General features: G+C 31.1%; 1 protein-coding gene across 1 annotated transcript; it reads left to right on the top strand.

The window, feature by feature from the left end:
* Window positions 1–8,708: 8,708 nt before the first annotated feature.
* Window positions 8,709–9,540, top strand: LOC133037258 (17.8 kDa class I heat shock protein-like). The gene has a single exon (XM_061114180.1). The coding sequence runs from the start codon at window positions 8,865–8,867 to the stop codon at window positions 9,441–9,443; it is 579 nt and encodes a 192-aa protein (XP_060970163.1). The 5' UTR covers window positions 8,709–8,864; the 3' UTR covers window positions 9,444–9,540.
* Window positions 9,541–14,644: the final 5,104 nt, after the last annotated feature.

Here is a 14,644-nt window from a genome sequence, read left to right as displayed (position 1 = left end):
ATGTATTTTATCCTTAAAACACTTAACCCTGTATAAATGATATTTCAGCTAAGTGAAATGAGTACTCCACCATTTATTTTTGTTTGGTTAAGCTCGAAGGAAATCATCCTTTACTTTCTATTTGCCAGATAGAATTTATAGATTCCATATTTATGTTAGCGCTCCCACTCAATTGCACTACCGTGTTCCTAAAATGTACGTATCACCCTGACCCAAAAGTAGGCTTAACTAACAAATCAAAGAACACGAATAATACTCTTGAGATTGAACCCAATCATATCAGGATTTAGATCATTTGATCTAAGATCAACTAAGTGATATTGAATTGAATAGATATTACGGTAAGTTTAATAAATCTATTTCAAAGTTCAATATCGGTCCATTCCAATGCATACTCCATGCATCCAACGAAAGCATTACTTTAACCAATGTTCTTGAAAGAACATAGCATTTCTCCAAATGCAAGTAAACTCTGTTGTAGATTGTCATATCAGTAAAACCCAGTGTTCTGATAAATCTAGGAATCTTTATTCACATAGTCATGTTTACTTTCCACTGTGTTGACAACACAATAAACATGATCAAGTATGTGAAAAGGGTTTGAATGAATTTATAAATCAAATAGACAAACAATTGATTATGATGAACCAAAACATACATGAATGAATGAAAAATACTTCTGTTATTTTATTGATATTGAATAATCTGGATTACATTGAAATAGAGTTTTATTTAGGGCATAAAACCCAACAGCTCCGTCATCGTGACTTTTTGGTTAGGTTTTGAGCGTGGGTTGAGCGAGAGGATGAGAGAGGAGGCTGATGGGTTTGGGATTTCAAATTTGAGGGGTATTATGGGGAATATGGTAATGTGGTCATATATGGCCAATTTTAATAAGTATGGATTTAGGAAAAAACATTAGGGTATTTTATGCATATTTTTTCAAATTTCCCAATGGTTTCTTGTCAATACGCGAATCAATAGAACATGCCTACAAAATGACAAATAACACAGATATAACAGTTGTTTATCCATCCATCCCACCGCAGCACATATATTCGCAGAACCTACTTCACTATGGTTGAATATTGAAGATATTCAAACTTTACTAATCATTAATAATTAATTTATAACAAAAGTTACCTCGGTGTTGCAATTAGGTATTTAGGCTAAGAAAGGAACATGTGTGCTACTTCCTTAACATATCTCCACCCTTCAATTGAGATTGGGATTTTAGCATCCTCTAGTAGCATTTCTGAAATCGAAACCCGGGCATGTGAATCATCGTAGTCCTTGCAGTGAACAGTGATTGAACCCTCATGCTCATACAGATACGCTCGGGCCGCAATGTTTTCAATATTGTCAGAGTAGAGATACACTTGCTGATCAAAGGCCCTCTGGTAATCAAAATTGTATAGGAGAGGTGGCTCGTTGAGGGAAGCAAACTCCTTGGCATAGATTTGTGGTGGACCCTCATCCTCATGAGCGTATTATTATGGAACATACTCCTGATCATCCACCTCTCCTTCTTTCTCTTATTCGGCAGTGCTTTTCTTCTGTTTAAGGGATTGGATTTTGGCTTTTAATTTATCAATCTCCTTCTGTTGCCGAGCCACAACATCAGAAACTTCTATTTTCTTCTGGTCAAACAGTTTAGATGCCCTGGTCAGGAACCTGCAAACCATGAAAGGCAAATCAACTATATTTTTTTGTATCACTAAGGAAACAACATTTCAAGTACTAGCATACCTAGCAGGCCTGACACGTCCAGGATGCTTTAGTGTCCCCAGCACCTACGTCAAGATATCGCTTTGGCCCTGGACCTGAATTTGTCCCTGAGTAAGTTGCTCCTCTAATTGAGCCTAATTCACACATATACTCAAGCAATTAGTATATGAATTATATATACTAACTCATTAGCAGTACTCAATTAAAGATTAATATATACTTACTATCTTTTTGTCAATTTTCTTGTTGTAATCAGTCACAAGTTTTGTTCTCTTGGTCCGAGATTTGATCCAAACACGATGGCGTGGGGGATCTTAGACGTCGAGGTCTTTTTTCTACATTATTTTATAACAATTAAATAAGTGCAAATTACATTTTAATGCACACTATCAGAATTCATTGATTACTTACCATATCTTCCCTTACGTTCACCATTCCACTACGACCACTTCGATGTCTGGATTAGATTTTTGCCTAACATTCTCTTTGCAACTTACTCAATTCTTACAATTCCAAAAAAATACATTAAATACTTGTACTTGTATTTAAGAGTTTATCTTAGTATAAATATAATAAGCGTACGTAAAATTCAAGAATTAGTCGACTTTCAACAATATCAACCAATTAGTAAGGTCGATTTCCTGAGGATTTTCAAGGACTTGTGCCATTCGTTGCACATCCTTCTCTTCAATTGCACGCATTATAACGTCTTTTGTCATTCTATTCTTGAAGTCTTTCATTAACTTCCCAACAAGGATCAGACAATCATGTTTGAACTCATCCGGCACTATAAAACACATCTTGTTTAAAGAAAAACAAACACAATTAGAGTTAACATCTGAATTTATCAAAAAGAAATCAAAATTCTCACAAATAACTGCTTACCTATATATCTTTCCAAACTTTATTTTTCAGTGTAGGGTTGACTTCTTTCCGATTTTTATAGGACAACCCTATCGTCTGACAACATCTAACTCCTAAAGTCGATACTAGCTTGGAGTAGTTTTTTCCACAGTATTGTCCTTTGTCATTCACCTCGAGTGCCACTCTTTTTCCTTGGTCCATCAACTTAGATATTTCATTCAACTGAGTAGCTCCTCGTGTAGGTATTAGCCTAGGACACTCTGCTTCTGGGTCTGAATCTAATTCTGAACCTGAGTTGGCCATATTTACACCATTAACAAACAAAATTTAAAATTAGCTATATGTATAAGTAATCTATACGAAATATTAAATACATAAACAAACATTATGTATTCAGCATAAACAAACACAATATAAAGTATGTTATATATCAAGTTACCAATTAGACACGTTTGGTTTTTTTTTATTTATGTTTGCCTGAATCACAATTGATCCATATTCCCTCATTGATATTGTTTCTAGTGTATTCAGCATTGTCTTCCTCAAGGTTACGATCAATTCCCATAACTTGTTCACGAATTGGTTGCCCAACATTGAAGTCATCATAACATAAGTTAGCATTCTCCTCATCCTTTTCATTCTCTAAGAACTTCCTCTCTGGTGTCGATAAAATAACAGACCATTTATCATTAGCTGGATCAAAAATGTAAAAAACTTGAATTGTTTGGCTAGCCATGATGAATGGATCATTCTTGCTTCCTCTCTTACTTAAATCAACCAAAGAAAAACCAAGCTCGTCAGTTTTTACTTCAACATTGTTGTCAACCCAAGAACATTTAAAAAGTGGAATTCGGAATACAAAATAATTGAGCTCCCATATTTCTTCAATAACCCCATAATACGTCATAATACCTAAAACAAGGTTTCTATCTTTCGCACTTACAAAATGCATGGTTTCTGCGATGATACGTATGTCACTATTTTTAACCTCTCGAGCATCATCTCTTGACTATGTATGGAAACATTTACCCCTAACAATGTATGCTTCATGCTTTGCTACCGTAAAAGTTGGTCCAAAGGCAATACGACTCAACACATCAGATACTCCATGATTTGGTTCGTTCAAGTTTGCTATAATGGTATTCCTTAACCACCCAATGAAAGTTTGACGATGCTGGTCTGGAACCCATTTTTGTTTATTTTTATGATTTCTTGGAACCATTGATTGTAACAGCTCCATATGGTCAGTGTAAAACAAGTAAGGTAAATCAAGTTATTGTTCATCGTGACTTAAGTAATGTTAATCAAAGGAAAAGCTACTTACGTTATATATGGTTGAATCTCTACATTATTGTTCATCATGATTAATTGAGCTTGATCTAGTTCAAGCTTGGACACTGTCACCATTGTCCCTTTCCCCCTTAATCCTCTATCAACCTCATGTGTGTCAGTTCTTAGTTTGCTAATTCCTATTGCCTCAACTCCGCCCATGTACTCTGAACAAAATTGCACAGCCTCTTCAGATATGTAGCACTCAACCATAGATGCTTCTGGCCGATAGTGGTTACGCACATAACTTTTAAGTACCTTCATATTTCTTTCAAATGGATACATCCATCTCGCCCATACTGGCCCACACAACCTTGCTTCTCTCACTGGATGAACCATTAAATGTATCATGATGTCAAAAAAAGTTGGCAGAAAAGAATTTTCTAGGTTGCACAATGTTTTGACTACATGTTCATGTAATGCATCTAACATATCCAGTTCTAATTCCTTCCCGCATAATTTATTAAAGAAAATGCAAGCATGTGTAAAACACTCTCGAACATTTTTCGGCAAGACTGGTCTAATGGAAATTGGAAGCAGATGTTGCATTAACGCATGGCAATCATGTGATTTCAAACCTATTAGTTTCAATTCAGCCTCATTTGCCAAGTTTTTGATGTTAGACGAGTAACCATCAGGTACTTTCATATTTGCAAATGATTTGTAAACTATTTGTTTTTCCTTTTTGGAAAAAGTAAAACAAGCAGGAGGCAAATATAATCGTTGACCTTTCTTCTCAGGTGCCAGAGATTGTCGTATACCCATTTCAATGAGATCTAAACGACTATTTAGACCATCCTTAGTTTTGCTGAGAATATCAAGTAAGGTACCGATAATACTCTCACACATATTTTTCTCAATATGCATGACATCCAAACAATGCCGAACAAGTAAACTTTTCCAATATGGAAGACGAAAAAAGATTGACTTTCTTTGAAAACTACCATTTTTTTTTATTTTTGCGTCTTTCCATACTTAAAATCTACAAGTTCTACTTGTTGGAGAATTCGTTCCCCTGACAGTGGCAAAGGAGCCATATCTCCCTCTTCAGTACCATTGAATACTTTCTTCTTCCGTCTATCAGAATAATTTGTAGGCAAGTACCGTCTGTGACCCATATAACACATCTTGTGTCCATTTTCTAAGCAACGAGCCGATGTGTTAATGCAACAAATCGAACAACCTTCGTAACCTTTTGTGCTTAAGCCTGATAAATTCCTATAAGCAGGAAAATCTCTGGCAGTCAACAATAACACTGCTTTCAGATTAAAGAATTTTCTTTAAAAACTTTCATAGGCCTGAACACCATTCTCATACAATTCTATTAAATTTCCAATCAATGGTTCCAAATATACATCCATATTATGTCCAGGTTGTTGCGGGCCTGATATCATTAAAGAAAGCATATTAAATTTTCTCTTCATCACTAACCAGGGAGGAAGATTGTACATAGCTAGGAAGACAGGCCATGAACTATGACGACTACTTAGAGATCTATGTGGATTTACTCCATCCGCAGGCAGACTGAGACGAATGTGTCTTGGTTGAGATTTGAATTCAGGATTTATGTAGTTTACTATTTTCCAGGCTTGGGAATCTGCAGGATGTATGAGTTTTCCATCTTTAACTCTCTTGGTCTCATGCCAAATCAAATTTTCAGAATATTTTGCACTACGATATAATCATTTCAGTTGCAGAATCAAAGGCATGTACCACATCACTTTTGGGGGGATAAGTTTCCTATTGTCCTTACTCTTGTTTACTCATTGTCCTTAATCATTGTAATATTTCCTTTAGATCCATTACAACAATCTACACACGGACAATGAATATGTTTGGGATTTTTAGAATTCTTTAAGGCAAACTCTAAAAATGCATTGAGCCCTACTTGAAATCGCAGTGTGTCTCTCTCCTCACGCATCCATGATTTATCCACAACAAATATCCTAACCAAAAACATTCAATATTCCGTAACTAATTATAACTAGTTACTCATTACACAATGTAACTAACTAGGTTTCTCACAATTAATTCATATTAATTTATATATTACTAAAATTCTTGTTTTAGTTTGGTTCATGTTATGAAGTTGTATAAGTTATAAAAGTTGTAATTAACTAACTAGGATAGTGTTTAGTTGATTGGAATGTTGACAGAATTGGAATGACTTTTCCTAAAGTGAATCCATTCATTTGTTCGGTTTGTCATTTATAATTGAAAAATTCATATAAATGTGTTATGTCACCTAATTTCTTACAAGTAGCGAGTAATTAACTAGTTATTTATGTTATGTACTTTTCCTTTAATATTTATATTTTTTTTTAGTAAAATTTATTCTAATTCTACCGAAATTTCGGTAGCATAACGACTGTAATTGGGCGTTCCTAAAAATTTTAAAAGTTCCTAAAGTAACAAACAAAACAAATATAATAATACAGAACAAACAAAATAACATAAACAATATAAAATTTGTCCATCCATCCGACCGCAGTACATGTATTCGCAGAACCTACTTCACTACGGATGAATATTTAAGATATTCAAACTCCACTAAGCATGAATTGATAATTAATTATAATAACAAAAAGTTAGTGAATCTATATACCTATTGCACGTTAAAATTCGATCAATATCGAAATATGTCGAACTTGAAATATTAGCTCACAACCTATAATATAATACAATATACAACCAAATTAGAATTTTAATTATAAAATTACTTACTAGTAAAAATATAACAAGTTACTAGTTACTAAGTTCTATAGCTAATTTTTTTAAAAAATAACATATACATATACATATACAATCAATTATATATCACACTAACATAATTTTAAAAACTTTATTTTTAAACTAATTAAATCCCTACTACCTTATTCTCATTCACATCAAATATATATACAATACAATTACACAAAATACACAAATAGTATATACACAATATATATAAATATTCAATAATAAAACACAAAATATACACATATATATACCATACATTAAGTTAAATAAACATTTACCTTATAAATGCAATCTGACCATAAATTGAGACAAAAATCCAGCCACCTATAGCACACACACAATATAATATTAATAAAATACAAAATCCAAAAAAAATTACAAAAATAAAATAATACCAATGTACATTAATAAAACGAATAAAAATTATATTTATACTTTAATGGACGTTGAGATTCAATGTTTTCTCTGCTAAAATCGGTGGTCGGGGTTATACCACTACCTTTAATTAAAATAGGTTCGGGTACATTGCAAATGGGTGAAAAAACAAACTTTTTTAGTGTATGGGATTAGATATTAAAAATAAAAAAATTTAAAACAAAAATGGGATGAAATGGTGAAAAAATGAGGGAGATAGGGGGTTTTTAGTGGTGGTTGGCGAGATTTTCGTGGGTTTTCAGGAGTCTGCTATGGGGGTGGCTGGTTATCGTGGGGAAGAAAAAGACGAGGGTTATTTTTATACACCCTATGCTATCGGTTCCTAGCAAATAACCGACGGCAGAGATGCACACAATGTCAATAAAGTGTGCACCTATGTTGTGGGTTATTTGTTAAGAACTGACGGCATAGGGTATATAAATAAACCTTAAAATTTTCTAACCCCAACTGACTGTAAAGGATATATTTAATATTTCTACTTACGGTTTTTACCAAAAAATCGTCTCTAAATGTCAATTTTAAATCAGGCGGGTATTTTCACACCCTTTAGTTTCTCTTTTTGTAAAGTGAATTGAAAAAGGGAACTTAAAGGCCCATATTATAGTAGTGATCCCTGACGAAATCACCACAGTGGTCCTCGAGCTCACTGTTGGTTTTCTTCACGGTGACACAAGTTACGGAGGAAACTTCCTCTTTTCGTTGTGAGTTGCATGGTTTTTCAGCCCCAAATCTTATTGCATATTTGTCTTAATGTTGTTTAATATTAATTAATGCTAAAAGTGACATGTTATAAAAATATTGATTATTTAAACAATTTTCATTCATAATGGTTCGAAATCATAAGTTTAAATAGACGCTATCCCACCAAAAAAAAAAATAGAAGTTGAGTTTGCAGATTGGTCAAAAGAAAAGAACAAAGCATTTGACAAGCGATTTAAATCCTCTTTTTAGTGATATTATTTAATAATATAATATGTAGATTAAAATGTGGTAGTATATATTATTATCTTAATAATATATATTAAGTGTTTGGTAAACAAATTGTGTAACATATAATTTATTTGACCTAAAATTATAACCTACACTTTGTAATATGGGGAGAAGTTACAAAATTAATTATTTTTGTAACTTCTTTTGGTTGATCATATTTTGTGTAATAAAAGAGATGCTACACAATTTATGATGGAATTCAAATGGTATGAAATATAGTTGTTACAAACTATATTAATACTCATTTATACGAGAGAAATGAGGTGTTGTGTGTTTGAATTCTAAGTGTGATCACTTAAAAACTATATAAAGAGCTATAAGGTGCTCATATTGAGAAAGATAAGTTTTCTATCAAGAAAGCACTTAGTTAGATAACCCAGACTTGATAATCCCCAAACTATATTCTAGAGTTCTTGATTAGAGATAGGGGAAATAAGCTTTTAGACTACCTTATTCAAGTTATTGTGATCCCAATCTTTGTATTATTTTATAATAGAGTTATAAAATATATATTTTTTTTTTTTGAAAATAAGTTGTAATATATCTTTATTTTTTTGTTATAAAATCTCAAACATTTAGTACATCATCCTCCTAGTCTGGAACTTTCCATATATCATGGAAATCACTAGAACACCCGAGAAAACCAATCACCATATATATAAATACATAATGTATTAACTATTAATCAAACCATCACCATATAACATACTAATCAAGCTCACTCACAAGTCCCAACATAGTCTTAATTAATTGATATTCCGATCACAAATCTTCCAAAAATGTCTAAACCGAAAGATCTAGCAATTTCTACACTTATGTTTTTCTCAGTATGGATTCTCCAATCAACCGCCTTAGTTCCATACAGGACGATGAGGCCACTTTGGGAGGCGATGACAAACATAGTTCCCGACGATGACCCATTCCGAATCCTCGACCAAACGCCGTTTACTAAAGAAGCGGAATCACGGGCGCTGGCACGTGCGGACTGGAAGGAGACAGCGACGGAGCACGTGATCTCCGTCAACATTCCGGGTGTGAAGAAGGAAGATGTGAAAATCGAGGTGGAAGAGAACAGAGTTGTGAGAATCAGCGGCGAGTTGAAGGCCGAGGAGGAGCGAGAGGGAGATAGGTGGCACCGGTCAGAGAGGATCAGTGGAAAGTTCTGGAGACAATTCCGGTTGCCTGTGAATGCCGATTTGGATCGGATTAAGGCCCATGTTGAGAATGGGGTATTGAGGATCACGGTACCCAAGCAGCCCGAAGAGAGAAATAGACAGCTCAAGATTATTGAGATTGTTGAACAAGATCATAAGCCCTCTGGCGGTGAGGATATTAAGGCGACCAAAGCTGAGATGTAATTAATTATAATAAACTGGACGAGTCCTTTTTTTTTTCTTTGTTAATATTAATAATGTAATTGACTAATTGTATATGATTTTGATGTGTTTATGTGTATGTCCAGTCTAATTATATTGGGTGTACAACAAACACCATTAATAGGGGCGGAACAGTCCGCTGGTAATAATCCTGAAATCCGCCGGTATTGTGCATTAGCGGCGGGGATCCGCCGGTAATAATCCGCCGGTAATAACCCGTCGCTATTAATCATTAATAGCGGCGGACTGACACATCTGCCGGTATTAATGATTAATACCGGCGGGGTCCGCCGGTAAACACGCGTAAATATGGCCTAATCTGAACCATTATTACCGGCGGGTGTCCGCCGGTAATAATGGTTTTTTAAAAAAATAAAAAAATGAAATAATTTTATTAATAAATATTATAAATAATTATTTAATTAAAAAACATTTATATTTAATTAAATATTATAAATAATATTATCAATATTTTTTCTATATTTATTTAATTAACTTTTTTCAAATTTATATTATTAATAAATATCAAAATTAAAATTAATAAATCCACAAATTATCATCCATACATTATTTAAAATTAAAAGATTATTATCCATACATTAATTTAAACTTAAAGAAATCCAAACATAATTAAAATTAAGATACACTAATTAATATTGTCTTGATTAAACAAATCATCTTCAAAATTTGAGCCAGTAGCATTTAAGTAATATCAGGATTTGGTGCATTGTCCTGAGCTTGCGATACTGGCGGTGATGGGTAATATGGTTGCTGAGCAGATAAAATCTCCGGAAATTGTCGAGTCTGTCGTTGTTGTGCTAAATTCAGAGATTGTTGTGGCGAGAAGTTCGGGGGTTGTTGCTGAAACTGACCAGGAAAAAAATATGGATTTTGTGGACCGAAAAATTGACCCGGAGAAGTTTGCTGCATTGGACCCCCAAAAAACATCGGCTGCTGAGATGAACTCCCAAATTGGCCCAACATCGGCTGTTGGGACTGTGATCCTCCAAAAAAATCAGAGTAGAAAAATTGACCCGGAGAAGTTTATGCTATTTTATGAATATTTTATGCTATTTCAATTTACTTTGTCTTTTATGATTTTATATTTAATTTGCATTATTATTATTTCAAGTTTTATATATTACCATATTATTTAATGTTTTCATACATAATTTTAATTGTATTTTTTTTTAATTAAACAAATAGTTGAAGTTATATTTAAGTATATTAAAATTACTTTATTAAGTATACTAAAAAAATATTTTAGTTGAAAAGATTTTTTTTTAACCATTTAGTATATTTTAGTAAACTTAGTAAATTATTTAAATACATTAAATTAACTTTAAAAAGTTAAATTATTTTTTTTTTAGAAAATTAAATAAAAAAATCTTACTAATTTAACTAATTTAATTATTTTTCTTCAAAAAATTAAATTAAAAAATCGTATTTATTTTTTTTATTAAAGTATATAAAAATTGATTTAGGAATTAATTAAAAAGAATTAATTACTATAATTATTTTTATTATTTTTTATGATAACATAAAAATATATTAATTCATTATTAAATTTCATTATTAATAATTAAAATTCTAAAATATTTACATAAATCTAAATTAAATTTTATACTAAAAATTTATATTAAATTCTTTTTTTTTTGGTCACGTTTTTTATTCTTCTAAACTTCTAAAATTTTAATTTTAAATAAATTTTATAACATAATATCACATTGTAACTTACAATCAAAAGTAAACAACAAACCAATTATATATAAAATTATACATTTCACACATACACATAAATAAAATACCAATTTAAAAAAATTAAATAAAATTCTCAATAATACAAAATAAAATAAATTTAAATATACCATAAATATATATTTATATATAATTGTATAATATAAAAATATAAAAATATATATTACATAATATATATAACATAAAAATAATTTTTTTCATTTTAATTATATACAATAAATATATATTTATATATAATTATATAATATATACAATAAATATTTATTTATAAATAAATAAAATATAATATATACAATAAATATTTATTTATAAATAAAAAAAATATAATATATACAATAAACTTATATTTATATATAAAAAAATTTAATATATATACTTATATATTAAAAAATATATAATAAATCTAAAACATATATTTATATATAAAAAATATAATATATACAATATAAAATTATTTACAAATTAAAAAAAAACAATATATATAATACATATACTTATACAAAAAAAATATAATGTATATAATACACCTATTTATTTTATATATTAACAAAAAAAATATATATATACTAAGAAAAAAAATATTAAAATGTATATAAAAATATATACATTTTATATATCACAGCAAATAAAAAAATCCTAAAACTAATATATAACACAAATTTATATTACATACCAAAATTAAAAACCCTAAAAAATCACAAGTCACACATTTATATACAAAACTAATATATAACAGAAATTTATATTACATAACACAAAAATCTCACAGAAAATTAATTTTATTTAGAAATTTCAAACTAATTACAAACACATACATATATTACACAGAAAATTTATCAAAAATATATACAAAACACATACTTGAAAATAAGAACCGACGGTTGCGGTGATGCGACAGTGATGGTGCGAGGAGGTCCACTGCCACGGTGCAACGGAGAGAGGAACCAGAAAAAAATATATGGAACCAGAAAAAAAAATTACTTTGTGGAAATGAGGAAAATGGAAATGTAAAGGGAAAATGTGAAGGGAGTTACCTGAAGCAATGAAATCCGTGGTGGAGCAGCGCCGGTGGTGGAGCAGCGCCGGTGGTGGTGGCTGCAAACCGAGAGAGGAAGGGGAAATGTGGCTGATAAAAATTTAAGAGAAGTGGGAAAATGGGGAATCTGGGTTGGGGTTTTTTTTTATATAAAAATTATTACCGGCGGGGCCCGCCGGTATTAATTTACCCGCCGGTATTAATATCAGTAGCGGCGGACCCCCGCCGGTATTGGTCCGCCGCTAATAATAATAGCGGCGGACCCCGCCGGTATTGGTCCGCCGCTAATAAATTTTGAAATAAACCTTTTCTGTTTTCCCGCACTTAATATATCACCTAATATTAGCGGCGGGCTGTCCGCCGGTATTACCAAATGCCCGCCGCTAATTATTATTTTATTTATTTTTTTTTAAAAAAAATCAGAAAATTAGATTATTACCGGCGGACCCCCACATCCGCCGGTAATAACCTTATTATTAGGGGCGGACCTTCCCCGTCGGTAATAGGTCCGCCCCTAATAACCAAAATTGTTGTAGTGATCGCAGTGTGTCTCTCTCCTCACGCATCCATAATTTATCCATAACAAATATCCTAACCAAAAAAATTCAATATTTAGTAACTAATTATAACTAGTTACTCATTACACAATGTAACTAACTAAGTTTCTCATAATTAATTCATATTAATTTATATATTACTAAAATTCTTGTTTTAGTTTGGTTCATGTTATTAAGTTGTATAAGTTATAAAAGTTGTAATTAACTAACTAGGGTAGTGTTTAGTTGATTGGAATGTTAGTAGAATTGGAATGACTTTTCCTAAAGTGAATCCATTCATTGTTTGGTTTGTCATTTATAATTGAAAAGTTCATATAAATGTGTTATGTCACCTAATTTCTTACAAGTAGCGAGTAATTAACTAGTTATTTATGTTATGTACTTTTCCTTTAATATTTATGTTTTTTTAGTAAAATTTATTCTAATTCTACCGAAATTTCGGTAGCATAACAACTGTAATTGGATGTTTCTAAAAATTTTAAAAGTGCCTAAAGTAACAAACAAAACAAATATTATAATACAGAACAAACAAAATAACATAAACAAAATAAAATTTATCTATCCATCCGACCGCAGTACATGTATTCGCAGAACCTACTTCACTACGGATGAATATTTAAGATATTCAAACTCCACTAAGCATGCATTGATAATTAATTATAATAACAAAAAGTTAGTGAATGTATATACCTATTGCACGTTAAAATCCGATCAATATCGAAATATGTCGAACCTCAAATATTAGCTCACAACCTATAATATAATGCAATATACAACCAAATTATAATTTTAATTATAAAATTACTTACTAGTTATTAAAAAATATAACAAGTTACTAGTTACTAAATTCTATAGTTAATTTTTTTAAAAAATAACGTATACAATCAATTATATATCACACTAACATAATTTTAAAAACTTTATTTATAAACTAATTAAATCCCTACTACCTCATTCTCATTCACAACAAATATATATACAATACAATTACACAAAACACACAAATAGAATATACACAATATATATAAATACATATTCAACAATAAAACACAAAATATATACATATATCTTATACATTAAGTTAATAAATATTTACCTTATAAATGCAATTTGACGATAAATTGAGACAAAAATCCGGCTACCTATAGCACACACACAATTTAATATTAATAAAATAAAAAAATCCAAAAAAAATTTACAAAAATGAAATAATACCAGTGTACGTCAATAAAATGAATAGAAATTATATTTATACTTTAATGGACGTTGAGATTCAACGTTTTCTCTGTTAAAATCGGTGGTCGGGGTTATACCACTACTTTTTTAAAAAAAATTGGTTCAGGTACAGTGCAAATGGGTGAAAAAACAAACTTTTTTAGTGTATGGGATTAGATATTAAAAATAAAAAATTTTAAAACAAAAATGGGATGAAATTGTGAAGAAATGAGGGAGATAGGGGGTTTTTAGTGGTGGTTGGCGAGATTTTCGTGGGTTTTCGGGAGTCTGCTATGGGGGTGGCTGGTTATCTTGGGGAAGAAAAAGACGAGGGTTATTTTTATACACCCTATGCTATCGGTTCCTAGCAAATAAACGACGGCATAGGTGCACACAATGTTAATAAAGTGTGCACCTATGCTGTCGGTTATTTGCTAAGAACCGACGGCATAGGGTATATAAATAAACCTTAAATTTTTCTAACCCCAACCGACTGTAAAGGATATATTTAATATTTATACCTACGGGTTTTACCAAAAAATCATCTCTAAATGTCAATTTCGAATCAGGGGGTATTTTCACACCCTTTAGTTTCTCTTTTTGATAAAGTGGATTGA

The sequence above is a fragment of the Cannabis sativa genome, chromosome 4 (assembly GCF_029168945.1).
Source record: "Cannabis sativa cultivar Pink pepper isolate KNU-18-1 chromosome 4, ASM2916894v1, whole genome shotgun sequence".
NCBI classification, from domain to species: Eukaryota; Viridiplantae; Streptophyta; class Magnoliopsida; order Rosales; family Cannabaceae; genus Cannabis; species Cannabis sativa.
The sequence above is the reverse complement of the archived record's forward strand: the minus strand, read 5'-3'. Positions and strand labels throughout refer to the sequence as shown.

What these genes read in the sequence shown, in the direction of transcription:
- LOC133037258 (XM_061114180.1), top strand. Translation starts at nt 8,865, where the DNA reads ATGTCTAAACCGAAAGATCTAGCAATTTCTACACTTATGTTTTTCTCA.